At 36.8% G+C, this 17,338-nt stretch overlaps 1 protein-coding gene across 11 annotated transcripts in view; it reads left to right on the top strand.

Annotated features, from left to right (window-relative positions):
• CEP128 (centrosomal protein 128) overlaps positions 1 to 17,338 on the top strand; it is a 576,359-nt gene that overhangs the window by 20,655 nt on the left and 538,366 nt on the right. For 7 of the 11 annotated variants that reach the window (XM_069092342.1, XM_069092344.1, XM_069092346.1 and 4 more), the window contains exons 2-3: positions 7,952 to 8,104; positions 9,991 to 10,077. In XM_069092342.1, coding sequence (XP_068948443.1) covers positions 7,976 to 8,104; positions 9,991 to 10,077 — 216 coding nt within the window. In that variant the 5' untranslated portion in view covers positions 7,952 to 7,975. Of the gene's footprint in view, positions 1 to 4,871; positions 5,005 to 7,951; positions 8,105 to 9,977; positions 10,078 to 17,338 lie in introns of those variants that run through there. The other 4 variants (XM_069092349.1, XM_069092345.1, XM_069092343.1 and 1 more) reach the window with 3 other exon arrangements.

The following is a 17,338-nucleotide window of genomic DNA, read 5'->3' as shown; positions in this document are numbered from 1 at the left end:
GAAACAGTAGTTAGCTTTAGGATGAGTACAGTTTTGACTTTAATAGCTCTTAAAGACCATATATTGAATTGTTTTGGAGGTTGTGAACTTAGAGGGGAATCAACATTGTTGAAGTCTCTAAGTATAGAAATCCCTAGCCACCATATTGTTTTTCCGTGAGGATGAATTTATGGAGTTAGGGGTGGGGTTTAAAAAGGAAAGGAAAAGAGTACAAGCCAAGAAGCTAGCTTCAAAAAATATCATCTGCTGTTTTTTTCTATCTGTTACAAGACTCCTACAGTAACACTAAATAAGTTTTGAAGCTGTGCTTAACGTACATTACTTGAAAATCAGAAACCACAGCTTTGAAATCACCAAATTGTATTGTATCACTGCTCAGCTGGTCTGATATTTTTAGCCAGCTCAAGTTTATTTGCTTGTAGATCTGGTTAGTTGTTGAATGACTGGCAATTAGTAGATGACTCTACATTTGAAATTGATTCAGACATTAAATGCATATACTGAGTCAGCTTTGCAGAGTTAGATATTTAGTTTAAAAAAACACTGTTCCGTTCAAATTGGTTATTGGGTTGATCAGAATTCTTCAGTCTTTCAAAGTTCTTTTTCTTCACAATATTTTTATTACTGTCTAAATTGTTCTGGTTTTGATCTTTTACCTTTTCATTAGTTTATACAAGTCTGAGTTTCTTCGAAACTATACCTTTTCTAATTTCTTGTGGTGTAATAGTATTATTCTATTAAATTCATATACCATGATTTGTTCAACTGTTCCCTAATTATTGGGGATACCCTTTGTTTCCAGCACTTTGATACAACCAAAAGAGTGCCTATAAATGTTTTTGCAGATAAGGGTAATTTCCTTCCTTCTCTGATCTCCTTGGGATACAGGCCTAGTAATCTTATTGCTATGTCAAAGGGTGTGCATGGTTTAGTGACTTTTGAAATCATAATTCTGAATTGCTTTCTGCATTGACCAGGCCATTTCACAGCTCCAACAATAGTACATAAGTATGTTTATTCTCTCAGAGCCACTCCAAAAATCATTTTATTTTTCATCTTAACCAATCTGATGTTTGAGGGGCAACATTTCTATAATTATTATTGATATTTTCTTTTTTTTTTATATGGTTGTTGAGAGCTTGGATTTCTTCCTTTGAGAAATGTCTCTTCATACATTTTGAACATTTATCTGTACTTCTTATATTTTTGAATCAATTCCTTATATAGAGATAAATCCCTGCGAATTGATAGTTACCTGGGTATTCATCTTCCCATGATGGGATTTTATAGCTAAAAGGAATTTCTGAGATAATCTAGTCCAGGGAAGGGGAGCCTGTGGTCTCAAGGTAACATGTGGCCCGCTAGGTCCTCCAGTGTGGCCCATTTAGTCAAAGGGTCGCACTTGAGGACCTAGAGGTCCACCTGTGGCTTTGAGGACACATGTCCCCCACCCTAGTACAACTCCTTTTGATTTAGAGATTAGGAAGCTGAGACTCAGAAATAATAGGTACCAAGTAGGAGAGCTAGAATTTGAGTTTAGGTCTAAGTTTCATGCTCTCTCTCTTTCCCCAGCCCACTTCTTATGTTTCATAGGCTTTCCTTAGAGAAGGGAATAAGGAGCTGGTGAAATTGATTTCATGTAGTAAAGGGCATCAGTAAACATCTTTTTATTAAACATTCAGTCATGTTACCTTGCATTGTTTTTGATGAGTTTAAATAAAGGGACCATCATGTAGATAATTGAAGTTTTATTTTTAAAATCTATTGCAGAGAATAAAGTAGAGGAATATTCTAAAGAACTTTACAAGATATTCTAAACCAAGTCAACTAATAACCATTCAGTACAAAGGTGTACAAACAGAAGGATAGAAAGAAATGTTAGAAATTGTTGTGGATGTAAAAAATACTCCAATGGATCTGTGATCTCAAGGGAGTGGGTATTCCCTTTATCTATGCAGCTCACAACCCACCTGTGTCCATTTTGGGTAACTATAGTCCATGTCCCACAGTGTAGGGTCTTCTTTGCATCATCTTGACATTGTAAGAACATTAGTAGAGGGGTGGCTAGGTGGCGCAGTGAATAGAGCACCGGCCCTGGAGTCAGGAGGACCTGAATTCAAATCTGGCCTCAGACACTTAACACAAAAACTAGCCGTGTGACCTTGGGCAAGTCACTTAACCTCAATTGCCCTCCAAAAAGCAAAAAAAAAAAAATATTAGTAGAACACATGAGGTTGCCATGTGATTGGTCTTTTATTTTTTGATCATTTTTCTCTTTGATGTCCTTACTACTGCTTCTCTTTGTAATTCCTTGGTTATAATGTATTATATTCTGTTTGTGCCAGCCTAATGGGAAAATAACATGAGATAATCAATAGGGGAAATGCACTGGCATTAATGGAGATTAGGAGAGGCTTCCTGTAGAAATAAGATTTTAGCTGGGGGTTAAAAATGAAGCCTGAATGTAGAGATGGGAGGGAGAGTATTTGGACACAGCCAATGAAAATGCCTAGATTTTATAGACGCAGTGTCTTGTGCAAGGGAATGCAACAAGGGCAGTTTCACTGGATTGTAAAGAACTTAGAAGAGAGTAAAGTGTAAGAATACTGGAAAGAGGGAACCAGTTTGTGAAAGGCTTTGAATGCCAACAGATTTTATAAACAAGTTTACATTTTTGCTAAACCCAAAAACATATGTTTTATTCTATATCTTGAGTCCATTACCTCTTTGTCAGGATTTGGTTATCATGCTTCATCACTGGTGTAATGTAATGCCAAGCAAAGGCAACTTCCCAAGGTTCAAAATACCAGCATAGGTGCTCTCCATTTTATTCAGTGACAAATTAAGGAACAGAGAAGATCAAAATATGACATCACTCAGAATACAGCATTTACTAAGTGTGATTCAATAATCTCCAAGTACTACCCCCAAGTGTGATTTAATCAAATACTACCCCACCCCAGGACATTACATTCATTTAATCAATCACAAAGTCCCTCTTCTAAATTCTACTCCACCCCTAGGCTGTACATTCATTTAGTCCATCACAAAGCCCCTGTTCTCAAATGGAGATGAGTTTCCAATCATAAGTAAAGTACATTCATTTGTTCAATCACAGAGCACAAAAAGGTCAAAAGTTCCCCACCCTTGTATCACAATTGAATCTACCCCAGAGTTACAACAAGCTTATGCACAGCATTTAATACCCAAATGGAGGTCTTTTCTTTATCTTGACAGGAGGCAAGTTCTCAGCAATCTTTGTTCCTGGGGAGACAAAGCTTAGCAAGGCCACAAGATACATTGTTAGTGTCTTCATTAATTCATTCTCTGTCTGCAGAACAGTCCTAGGATCCCTGAAAACATTAGCAAAACCCCCTTCCAGGGTTTCTGTAAACATACAACAAGAAAATCCTTCTTCGGGGCTTCTGAACCAACAGAAGGTTTCAAGACTTCTGCAACAACAGCATTGTCCACTCTGTCTGCAGAACAGTCCCAGGAGCTCTGAACCAACAGCAAGGTTCCAATACCTCTGCAACAACAGCACTGTCCTTCACCAGTGGACAAATCTGGCAAAACAACATCAAAACAGACAAAATACCAGCATAACAGCCATGGCTCCTCAGTCCTTGGCAGCTCTGGGTGGCAGCTTTGAAAAGTCCTGGGCAATTCAAAGTGGCCCTCAGCAATCCTCTCAGTCTCTCTCTGCCTCCAAGGTGCTGCTTCCAAAAAGTTCTTCTGCCTCTCTCTTGTCTTGTGTCTCTCTAAATTTTACGTCACCAGCTCCTCCCAGTTCAGCCCTCTCTTTTCACGTCAACAAGTCCATCCCACAAGTGGGATTCACAAGCTCTGGGTTTTTAACACAATCAAACCAAAAACCAAGCTAATACAGGGGATCTTTAAATTTCATTACTATTACTGGTCATCAGGAATTGTGGTTAGTCATTGGGTTCCTACGTCTTTCAAATTTATTTGTTCTTTATAGTGTTGTTGTTATGTAAATTGTTCTGGTTCTGCTCACTTCACTTTTTATTAGTTCATGCAAATCTTCCTAGGGTTCTCTGACACCATTCCCTTTGACATTTCTTATAGTAGTACTTTAGTACTAAAGCACTACAGTAGTACTTTATACACCATAATTTGTTTAGGCATTCCCCCATTGTTGGATATTTTAGTATCTAGCTCTTTGCCATCATAAAATGAGTTGCTTCGTTAATTTTTTTTCCTTTTTAAACAAAAATAAAATGAATAAATTGGACAAATATGAACAAATATAAACACTGGTATGTTGTGAAAGGAACATACTAAAAACTCAGGAAAAGAGGGTTATATGTATGTGTAAGTATAATTGTGTATCTATAATACGCAGCTTTAAAAAATTTTAAACCTAAGGTTATAAAACCAACACTGCCTCTTGCTTTTGTGTCCTTCTGAACTACCTTCTCTCTTTTATCCATTTTAAAAATGCTTCACTGATGCACTGATCACCTCCATCCTCTTTATTCGTATCACTATCAGTGCTTTCTGGGTCTCAGTGTCCAAATTACCTGGTGGTGTTTAAAAACCAAAAACTTAACAGAAAACTCCTTGGTTCAGTAAAGATAGTGTAGAAGTTTATGTTGCGCCCAGTACTTATCTTGTGCTGTTCCTGAATCCTTCCTGTGGTCTTGGTTGGATGTTGTTGATGGAGCTTTATAAGGAAACTGATTAGACTCTTAACACCAATGGAAAGCAAATAATTCCCGTGTTGTTTTGGTTCTTAGGTCATAAATCTTATGTGCTTGAAGTACTGTGATATTTTCTGAATGTTCAACATATTTATCACCCTTTAACTCCCATCTTTATTTTATCTTTATACTTGATTTTCTCTGCAGGTGTACCATCAGATCCAGGAGACTGAACATCTTTCATTTGTTGCTCCAGCTTTTGGAATTAACATTTGCAGGCATTTTAAATGTGTACTAGTGAATCTCTCATGCTGGAAATCATGATTCTTTCTTGCTAAAAGTATGTAGTCTTTAATTGTGTGAAGTAAGATTTGAAAATGTTTTCTATTTGTTGCATATCACTTAAATATTTAACCAACATCTTGAACCTAATTAATATAATCAAGTTTATATTGTATATTACAGTATAAAATAATTTTATAGTATCAAATAATAAGGTACTTGGATGAACAGTTTAAATTTGAATTATAGGAATATGAAGATGAATGTATAAAAATCTGTAATTATCATTATTTACTAATTGTTAGCACAGTAGGGATTTAGTTTGAGAACTGTTTGGAGGATTCAGATAAATGTGTACGCCCATTGGTGTGCTGTTTAGAGCTGTTTATCATTAAAAAAAATTCTTGCCCATGGAAAACCAAAATAATCCAAAGATGCTTATGATTGATTATCATATTCACTGTCAATAGTTACAGTTGTGAGAGATGGCTCACAGTGAAGTTTCCTCATTTCTTTTAACCCCCTGTTACATTCCTCTCTCTTCTCCATACTTTGTAAACCAGTTCAGTCATGTGAGTAACTTATGATTTCTGGGAAATGAGGTGATTTGAAAGAAAACCATACTAGTACACTTCTGATTGGGCACTTCCAAATTTGGTGAAAAGAAATACATAATGAAGTATTGAAACTGCTTTGTGCCAATTAGGAAGATTGTGAGCTTGCCTCACCAGCCAGTGGTGAGGTAGGATAGCTGTTAGAGGTGGAGTTAGGATCAGGACAAGAGAAATCTCTGAGCTTCCACATGTTGCACTCCCTGGCAGACGTCATTTGAGCGACAGGGGCAGTGCCTTTTCTCATGAGAAAGAATAAAGACCTTTTCTGATCTCAGACTCAGACTCCGAACTTTTTCTCACACACAGTAAAAACAGGACATTTTTTTTCCTCTTTGCCTCCCTATTTCTTGAAATGAATTTAAGTGCTAGAATTGTGATTTATTGAAATAAATATGAAATAAAAATGGGCAGTGGAACCATGCTTTCATTAAAGATTACCTAAGATTTCATAACTATATTTATGAGAGAAAGTAGGAAGACAAGTATGATTGACTTTTTAGAATTTATTATTAAAATCTAGCAAAGATACTAGCATCCAGGATCCATCACTTCAACTGTAACGATAAGGAGCTAAATATTCCTTCTTTTCTTTGTCTTAGCAAAAACAAAATAAAAAAAGCAAATTCTACTTAGAGAAGATTTATTTGCAGCATGAATAGCTGTCTTAGTAACTTTTTAAAAAAGTAGGAACATTAAGATTTAGACTTGAAAGGTACCTTAGAGACTAACCCCTTATTTTATAGTTGAAGACCTAAAAACCCTAGAGGGGAAATGACTTGCCAAGTATTACACGACTGGTAAATGTCAGAGATGGGGTTTGAACTCAGCTCTTCCCGCTCTCATGCGCCTTGTTACACAGTTTGCTACCTTTCTTTGGGAAATTATGGGGAATGCTTTTTTTGTTTTCCTTCTCAAAATTTACGTGTACTGAAATACATGAAGAGGCCTGTATGCATTGGCTTTTGGGTTTTTTTGGTGATGAAGGGCAGGGGAAGGAGGAGGATGGAATGGGGCTCTCAGTCCGTCATCCTGTTGTTCTTTTAATATTCCTTAGAGTTTGTTTGACTTTGCCGCTGATTTTTCCTTGTGGAGATAGGGCAGCTATGTTTTTACAATTACTTAACAGCAACATGCAAATCTTGCATCAATTTTATATGATTAAATTAATGTTTAAAGTTAACAATCAATTTTATATAGTAAACTTTTTTTGTTGATTTTGTCTATTTTCATATCACCTTACTCTCTGAACATAACCCTGCTAACTCACCTGCTGACCGAACCATCCTTGTTACAAAGGAAAAAAAGGGGGAAAAATAGGTAGGCCAGCAACATGAGATGACATAGCAGCTGAGTGTGACAGTGTATGTAGTGGTTGACATCGATAATCTCTCAACTCTGCAGAGGAGAGAATGATGTGCATTTTCTCTTCTATTCTTTAGAGCCAAACTTGTTCAATTACAATTACCACAAAATTCAGTTTTGTTTGCTTTTTGTTCTTTGCATTTATGTCACTGTGTTCATTCTATATGTATAAACATATGTATATATATATGTATATTATTTCAGGTTTTGTTTTCTTTCTGTTCATAAAAGTCTTCCCATGCTTTTCCAAAATTTTTATATTTATTTTGTTATTCCATTTCTTGTGGCACTGTAATATTCTGTTACACTCACCTACCACAATTTACTTAGCCATTATACAATTAATGGGCATCTACAGTATTTTGTTCATAGTATTACATTTTACTGTGTTCTGCTGTATAAACATATTTTGGCGTGAAAAGACCTTTCTATCCTTGACTGATTTAGCATATATGCCTAGCAGTGTGCTCTCCATGGCAAAGAGAATGGAAATTTTAGTTACTTTCTTAGCATAATTCCATGTTTTCTAGGAAGTCTGGACCAATTCATAGTTCTACTAATAAATACTGAATTAGTGTGCTTGTATTTTTGGAGCCTCTCCAACAGTGACTGTTTCTGTCTTTTGTTGTCTTTGCCACTTTGCTGAGTATGAGGTGATACCTCAAGAGTTTTTTGATCTATACTTCTCTTACTGTTAGTGGCAGTGATATGGGACAGTCATTGATAGTTTGCCATTCTTCCTTTGAGCATAGTTTATTCATGTCCCTTGACTTCTTATCCATTGTAGAATGGTTCTTAGTCTTATATTTTTTGTGGTAGATTCCTGTATATTTTAGGTATCAGACTTTTATTAGAGATATTTGGCGCAAAGATTTTTCCCAGTCAACAACTTCCCTTCTTGTCCTGGTACAATTTAATAAACTCTTCTTCATCTCCTTTTCCTCTTCTTCCTCTTTCTCTTCCTCCTTTTCAACTTCTTGCTCCTCCTCCTCCTCTTTCTTCTCTCCTGTTCTTCCTCATTCTTTTTAGAAATCATTGGTTGGAAGGTTAACAATGGCGGAATCATCTAGTGAATCAGAATACTACCATCATGGTCGATTGGATAGACGGAAGCCTCGCACCAACCAACACAATACTGCAGATGTTACTGCAAAGATCCATACCTTAACAAGTACTTTACAGGTAAGTTCTCAAATCGTTGTATATGATAGTCTTTACATAGGATGAGTCTAATGTTTATTTTCATTTAAAAATGTAGTATAATGGAAAAAGAGCTAGCAGTTGCCTATAAAACTTGTAATTTTGGAGTGGAGGTTTTTGTTTATAGTAAAATAACCCACAGACACCATTTTTTAGTAGTATGAACATCTATTGGGGTGATAGGATAGTATATGATTCCAGACTGACTTATGGTGAGCAGTCTGGCTAAGTATTGATATTAGGCATGGGCAAGTTTTCTGTCCCTCTTTGAGAAAATGCATGGGAAAGAACTGAGAGGATGGGAGGAGATCAAAGCCAAAGAATAAAGAAAAGAGCCAGTAATTTTAATTTATTCTCATTCTTCCACCACTCTCACCCTATCTTTTTTTCAGAAATGGGCTTTGACTTTTAGTTTGTACTTTTGCATATTGATTCAACAAATATTTAAGTACCTTTTATGATTAAGATACTGTGGTGGGTTTTGAAGGTGATTTAAGCATGACCAAGACATAGTCCTAGCCTTTTAAGGAGGATAATTTAGGGGCAAAACATGCTACAAGGATCTTTGACTGTTTTACTATGGGCACTTCTTTGTCTGAGGCAATAGGAACTCCCTGCTATAAACACAGTCCTTTTATATCTTAGTAGATGGTCTTTGTGAGTTTTTTTGCCTTAAAATTTCGTCACCCAATAACCAAGCTTCCTCGGTTGGCAGACATACAGACTGTCACTGGGCTCATATTCAAACCCATTCTAGTTTGATAAGATCTTTCATAGCCTGTATTCTCCTGGATAGCTTTCAAGATCACAGGGTCATGTTCATCACATAGATTTTTTTTGGAGTGTGGAACAACTTAATTTATGAATATGAAATTTAATATATTTTCTTGGTAAGCCTTCAGAACTGACATGTTTGATTTGAATGTGTTCTGTTGGGTTGGTTCTACCCTTTCGGTAGAAACATAATAATTAAGGGGAGACAATATGATGTAGTACATAGAGAGCAGGTCTTGGAGTCAGAATGACCTGGGTTATATTTGTATCTGATGCATACTGACTGTGATTTTGAGCAAGTGATTTCACCTCTCGTTGCTATAGACTATTTTCTACAACTGAATTCCAGAGCAGGTGCTGATTTGCAGTGGTAGATGGAGTTTCCTCTCTTAGAGTTTCCTGTACCAATGAAATCACAAATCAAATCCAAAGCAAATTAATAAAAAAATAATGAACAGTGTTGGAAGAAGGACTTGGATTAGGGTCCTAGCTCTGTCACCTGTATACTATCTTGGTGATCTTTCACAGAGAGCCAACCCTTCCTGGGCTTGTGTCCTCATCTGCAGGAGACCCCTGAATTCATCAGCCTTTTATCTAACATCATTTTCTGACAGAAATGTCTTTTGGTAGTCACTCAGACAACATTAGCTATTAGGTAGAGGTTGAAAGCTAACACTTTTTTTGATATGCTAAACTGAAGTCATGAAAAAGGATACATTTTGATGTGAACGACATTGATCTTTGTTTATTTCTGTTATGCACAATTAAATTGGTTTGATCTTTGATAGTGGTGAGACCAGAGTATTTCTAGCAAAGTTGCTTAAGTTATGTTTATGATTTAGTTATTAACTTGTTATAGAAACTTGAATAAGAATTTAAATTCTGGGTCTACTTCTTAATCCGTAAAGGAGATGGACATATTTTTGTCCCAGGCTGATATTAATGTTTATAAAGTAGTTTGATATACATGATGTGAAAATGCATAATATAAATTAGTAGAATAAACATTTGTCGTACGATAAGATACATGTAGGAGTCAGGGGGTATGGAATACTATTTGAGAACAATTAATGTCATATAGTTTCTTTCTTAAGGACACCAATCGTAACCTTCGACAAGTTGACCAGATGCTGGGACAATATAGAGATTATAACAGCGAACAGACGGAAGCCATAGAAAATGTGAGCAATTTTTAACATCCTTAACTTTTTTGCCTCTTTTTCTGCCTGACTTTTTCACATGCTTAGTTTTTCAGTAAAAACTCAAAACAAAACACACAGTGGAAAATAATAGCCACTTTTTGGAGGCTCGATGTTTTACTGTTTGGTTGTTTGAATTTAGATGGCCATACTAGATTTTTTGTAACTAGTTTATGTGGATTAGATAACTTTTTTTTTTTTAAAGCAAAGAGGGTTGAATTTAGGAAATGAGTAAATCCAAGGTGTAAATTTGTGTTTCTAGGATGCTTCACTTGAAGATTGAAGAAAAACATGGTTTACAAGTTCCTGGGTGAATAAAATCCTTTTGTTTTAGTGTTTTGCTTATTCTATCTGTGAACTTAATTCCATTTGAAATTTAGTAATGCATCTTTTGCAAGTTATTGAATTTCTAATTAAATGTGTTGCGCATTGTCTACTATATCAATTACATATTGCATTAGTGTAGCGCCAATGCAATATTCACAATGCCAGTGGCAACCGTGATATGCTGGCATAGTGCTCAGTCACAAAATATAACAGATTTTCCATATAGAAGACAGAAGCAAAACATTTATTCAGACACCAGAAAACCAAATCCCAACACCAGGAAACTGAATTTATCATTGCAACATAGAAGTTAATACACCACTATGTAACAGAGAGCCACACCATCCTTTAGCCTTCCCACAAACATAGCCTTATTCACAGTAGAATATATGAGTTAAGGGTACAATTTGGCAATCATCTTCTGAATAAACCACAGTTAGAGTATTATCTTTCCCATGTGCTATAATCTCCACAGCCTTTGGAACATTGTCTGGCTTCTGCTTTACCCATACTTTAGCTCCCAGTTTTATTCTATCAGTAGAACCAAACCCTTCAGTTTCTCTGATTGATATTTCAGAAGGAGGGTTAGTTTTCACAAGGGGTATTGTTTCACATGGAATAATGATCACTTGAACTATTTTATCATTTTTACAAAACTGTATGGGTTCTTCACCCAAATTCTGGAATGTCACAATAATTTCTCCTTGATGATTAGAATCTGTTACTCTAGCCAATACATGTAGTCCTCGAGTTCTAATCCTAATTTAGGTAATATTCACCTAAAATGATTTTTAGGGATTCTTACATAATCCAGTGGAGATTTTTCTTACTTCTTTTCTATCCAGCCAAATATCCTCTAAACAGTGTAAATCATACCCTGCTGATCCAGGTATTCCTAGATATGGTGCTGGGACATCTTGCCTCACAGTTCAGTACTCAGTATTTGGCATCTTATGTGTTTGTTGTTTTCTAATTTGGAGATTTGGGGTCATTATTCTGGCTAGAGGTGTACTTCCTACCAATGGTCTATTATTCAAATTGCATAAAGCAGTAAACAAATTATCCTTCCAATGTTGATATGAATTATTAGAACTTAACTTCCTTAACTGTTCTTTCAACAATCCATTCATTCTTTCATTCAACCCAGATGCCTGTGGATAGTATGGAATATGATATATCTGTTCTATATTGTTTAATTTACAATATCTCTTCATTTCATTACCTTTGAAATGTGACCTATTATCACTTTGAATTTGCATTGGGGTTCCATAATATAGACTTATGAAATCTAGAGTTTTACAGGTGTTTTTCTGGGTTGCATTCTTATAAGGACAAGCCGCTAGTACACCTGAATAGGTGTCAGCACAAGTACATAAAAATTTGCATCCTTTGTCTTTGAGTAGGGGACCAATATAATCTATTTGCTGAATTTGGTCTGGAACTTGTTCCTTTTCCAGCTGATATATATGACATTCCTCTGCTACTTGTTTGAATATGAATAAGAGATAATAATACCTCTATCTTGTGCTCACCCATATGTTGCCTGGACCTCTAAATGGCTGGCTGTTTGATGAACCCATTTTGCTAGTACTAGATCATCAGTTGGTCTTAGAGTAGGGACAATATGTTGAGTAGCAGTCTTTTCTAGTCAATCCGCATGTGCATTGTACTCATGTTCTGGTGTGGTGAAGGCCACATGAATGTCTACATGAAAAACTGACCAATTAGTAACCAAAGACATGTTCCATATATCTTCTCTTAATTCTTTGCCCCAGACTTGTTTACCATGAATTTCTCAATTTTGATTTTTTCCACATGGCATCCGTATAACTAACCCAGTAGCTACCTCCCATGAATGAGTAAATATATGACACTGTCCTTCTTGTTCTGTTTTGCTGGCTTGATGTACTGCCTTCAGTTCAGCATATTAACTACTTCCACTAATCCCAGTATTTTCTGAAGTCTGCCTAGTACATGGGTTATAGGCTACTGCTTTCCAATGTTTTTTATGGCCCAAATATTTTGCTATCCCATCAGTAAACCATGCATGTTTTTTTCTGTTCTTCAGTTAATCTGTCATCCATCGTTCCATTTTACCAAGGACTGTACCAACTGTTGCTTTGGTTTAGGAGGTGTATCATTTCCTTCAGTATCTATGATTGCTATAGATTCATGTAGAGCAGAAACTCCACTTTTGTCTGTTTTATATCTATTTTAATATACCATTTTCATTTAATTATGCCTGCCTCTTATGCATGTCCAATTCTATGAGAAGCTGGTGTACTCATTAACTAGGTCATAATTGGGATTCTAGGCCTCAATATCACTTCATGGCCCAGAGTCAATTGTTCAGTCTCTACCAAATCCCAATATGCAGTGAACAACTACTTTTCAAAAGGGGTATACTGAACTTGAGATGAAGAAAGTTTCCTAGACCAAAGATCTAAAAGTACATTTTGGCTTTGTTGTTTCTTCCATCAACTCCAGTTTTCATAATCATTCTGTACAGTCACTTGTAATTCCACCGGGCCATTTTGCATGGACCATAAATCTAGGGCCAATTGTATAGCAACTTTGGCTTCTGTAGTGCCAATGCAATATTTACAGTGCCTATGATGACAATAAAGACCGTGAGTATAAAAATTGCATGACGTTCAATCGCAAAATATACTGAGCTCTCCATATAGAGGACAGAGCTGAAACATTTACTTAGACCCCAGAAAACTGGATCCCAAAACCAGTAAGCTGATTCCATCATAGTACCAAAGATACTAAGAAGCCATAACAATACTGACAACCACAGCATCCTTTAACCTTCCCACAAACCAATATTAGATCAATATTTACTCACAAACCTCTCTATGTCTTTGCCTGGGCACCTCTCTCTCCCACAGTCTTGCTAGCTCTGGCTACCAGCTTCCCCTGGGCTTTGTTTGCCTTCATCAAACTCCTCCCACCACAGGCTCCATGTAACTACATTCAGCCTATTAGGGGGCAGAGTTTAGCTTCACAGCAGGGAAGATACCTGTGTACTCTGCTCTACCCTTCAGCAAATTCCCTCCATCACAGGCTCCATGTGATTACATTAAGCCTATTAGGGGGCAGAGTTTACTTTCAAAGCAGGGGAGGTCTTCAAACCCCTCTCAGGTCTATTAAGGGGCAGGGAAGATCTTCAAATTCCCATTCCTATTGTAGCTTCTTCAAAAGCTTTACTCTGCTTAAGTCCCCAATCAAATTCATGTTTCTTCTGGGTAACTTTATATAAGGGTTTTCCCAGATGTGGAATGTGATGTCTCCAATATCCAAATAATCCTATAAACTTTTGGGTCTCTTTCTTATTAGTAGGGACTGGAAAATTCTGAATCTTTTGGACTTGTGGAAGAATCTCTTGCAATCACTTATTCCATTCTATACCCCAAAATTTTACATTTTGAGCTGGTGCTTGAATCTTTTTTTTTCTTTTTTTAAGAGGGACAATTGGGGTTAAGTGACTTGCCCAAGGTCATACAGGTAGTAAGTGTTAAGTGAAGCTGGATTTGAACTCAGGTCCTCCTGACTCCAGGGCCGGTGCTTTATTCACTGTGCCACCTAGCTGCCCCAGTGCTTGAATCTTTGCAGGGTTAATTTCCTACCTTTTGCCTTTTGTATGCTTAATTAAAAGTGTTAAACTTCACTTCTTTTACATTTTTGCCCTATATCATAATGTCATCTATGTAGGGGGCAAGCTGTACACCAGGTAGCTCTAATTCATTCAGCTGTTTAGCCACAATCCTGTGACACGATATATGTATAGGGCTATACAGATATCCTTCTGGCAAGCAGGTCAAAGTATATTGTCTGCCCTGCCAAGTGAAAACAAACTGGTCTCATTGTTGAGAATCTATTGAAATGATAAAGAAAGCATTGACTAAATCAATAACTGCATACCAAGTCCTATCATATTTCCGGATCCTTTCTATTAAGGTAACGGTATCTGGAACAGCAGCATACCAGGGAGGAGTCACCTTATTCAGTTGTCTGTAATCCTTTGTCATTCTCCATGTCCCATCTGTCTTTCCTACTGGCCAGACAGGATTATTTCATCAAGTGGTTGTAGGGACTAACACTCCTGGATCAACATATTCTTTTATATTGGTAATTTCATCCTTCCCACCTGGCACATGATACTGCTTTAAAGTAATTACTTCAGAAGGTTCAGGTAAAGTGATTGGGTCCATTTTTATTTTTCCCACTAAAACTGTATTAATTAATATTTTCCTTACTGCAAATTGGTATCTTCAGGTAAATTCAGGGTCAAACTTCTCAATATAGCTATTTCAATGATATATTCAGGAATGGGTACAGTGACCACAGTATATTCTTTCTTAGGTAATTGTCCAATTTTCGTCTTTAGTTTGATTTGTCTGTCTGATATATCAGCCTCTCCCAGTCCTGTGATGGTAATAGGAGTTCCATAGTTGAACTTACCCAGGTTCCCATAAATAAGGAAGGCCTCCACCCCAGTATCTGTCAGTGCCCCAGTTACAGTAGTTGATCTATTTTTCCAATATATTGTCAAATTACTATGGGATCTGTAATCTTGTCTGTATATTTCTCTAATCTGAGCTAGGGCTTGGCCAATTTCCTATTCTCCTTGAGGGTGTGTTGAACTTGGATACAAGGAATCAAGAGGATCTGTAGGGGCAGTCCTCAGTTGCCTATCCCATCTAATATTAAACCCCTTTTCTCAGTACATTTTATATAATTTGTTAGTTGGAATGTCATCAATTCTTTTACAATCTACCCCTGCCCTCAATAGAGCAGTAAACAATTTTTTTCTCATCAGTCTATTCTGACTTTGAATCCTCTGGCTATTTACTCTTTTTTTTCAAGGAAATTTATCTTTTTCCCATTCTGCCAAGTCACTTAACTGTGAAATCTTATCTAGTACCTCTGAAAGAGGGTGCCCAATTTCACCAGTTAGTAGAGTCAGAATTAGGTGCAGGAGGAGCCGTCTTCACTGTGATATTTCTATGAGAAATTCCTAAGGGCTTACACATTAGCATTGCCAGCCATGATAGCAGTTTTCATTACCTGTTCCTTTAACTTTCTCTTACAGTCTTTAAGCAAGTACCAGGGCCTGTCTCCACTAGGCCACATAGAATCAGTGGGATGCATTTTATTGCATCCATAGCTAATAGATTGGGAGTATTATTACCTCCTTGAATATGGAAATCCCTAAAAGCTTGCTGGATAAAAGGATTCTGAGAAATACCTATAAATTTCATGCAGTCCACTCTATATACCAATACTCCTTAGGCCCCTTCATCACTGATTCTCACCATCCAAAACCAAGCATTCTCCCATCCTTTGGGTGAATCTTCTTAATGTATCAGTCACCTTTTGCTGAGTGAAATCCTCAATTATCTTCCGGAACTTTGTTTGGCCTCGCTGGTTCTCCTGCTTTCTTCTCAGTTTGGGGTAAACTTCTGCCCTTGTAAAAGTCTGGTCATGTAACATTGTTATCATTTTTCTCCCATACATTCTGCTGGGAACTAGGTTCAGCCTCTACCAAAACTGTTTGAACTTTCTTCCTGTTACTTTTCTGCTTCTTTTTTAGAGCTAAATTAACAGCTTTTTTCTTCTACCCTATGAGACTTTCCAGTTTTCTCTTCTAAAGGAGAGCCCAAACACTGTAACACAGCCAACTTCTTATTCAAAGCAGCTAATTTCTTCTCCATCTGAATTTTTTCCTGTAACAACTTGTCTCTGCTCTTATATATAATATGGTAACCTGTTGGTAAAACCCAGCCTCTTCTACACACCCCTTCCAACATGTTTATAAATCTCTAGGTTCTCCCTTCTGTAACCTCAGTTCTAAGTTTTCACAGAGCCCTGTACTTTTAGCCCATGCCCTTGCTAGGGAGGAATAAGGCAAATTCTCCCATTCTGGAATATCCATTTCTTCTTCTAAATCCCTTCTGCCCCCACATAGAGGTCTGGTATTTCATAATTCCATCCTCGCTGCCAAATGTAGTGGTAACTCAATATTCATAACACTGACAGTGATCGTGAATATGCTTGCTGGCATAGTGCTCAGTCACAAAATATAACAGAATCCCCATAAAGAAGACAGAAGCGAAACGTTTATTCAGACACCAGAAAACCAAATCCTAATACCAGGAAACGGAATTCATCATAGCAACATAGAAATTAATACGCCACAATGTAGCAGAGAGCCACACCATCCTTTAGCCTTCCCACAAACAAACATTTACTCACAAGCCTAACTGTATGCTTGCCTGCTGTCCTCTCTCCTTCTCACTCCCCCCCCCCCTCCCGTCTAGGTGTTCTAACTCCCAGCTTCCTGTGGACTCTGCTCTACCCTTTAGCAAACTCCTCCTACCACAGGCTCCATGTGATTGCATTCAGGCTATTAGGGGGCAGGAAGATCTTCAAATCAGGGAAGGTCTTCTAATTCCCATTCCCATAGCAGTTAGAAAGATCAGTATCTTTTAAATCTTGTCTATTCTATACTGAATTGCCTTATGATAAATGTGTAAATAACAAATCATCCCCTGTTATTTTCTCTCTGGAAAAAGCAATAAAGAAATTATAATTTCTTTTAGTAAATTTAGTAATCATTTAGTAATTGGGGAGTTAATTACTTCAGTACTGGGAAACTATTCTATATTTACTAGTAACTTAAAACATTCTTTCATTTAGAAAATAAACCTAGTCAGTTATGTACTTACAAGGTTCTCTACACTTTTATTGGCAGAGGGAGCTATAAACCTTTATAAATTTAGATGTTTAATGTCTTTAGGTTTATTTACCTTATTAATAATGTGAGCTAGTTATTTGCTTTTCTGTTTATTAAGGGGAAATGAGGACATTTGCATTAGCTGGTTTACTGCAGAACAACCTTTCTTCATTG

This window comes from Petaurus breviceps, unplaced genomic scaffold (genome assembly GCF_028583685.1).
Source record: "Petaurus breviceps papuanus isolate PSGF00001 unplaced genomic scaffold, PetGlider_PUasm1.0 189, whole genome shotgun sequence".
Taxonomy (NCBI): domain Eukaryota; kingdom Metazoa; phylum Chordata; class Mammalia; order Diprotodontia; family Petauridae; genus Petaurus; species Petaurus breviceps.
This window is presented reverse-complemented; position numbering and strand designations above follow the sequence as displayed.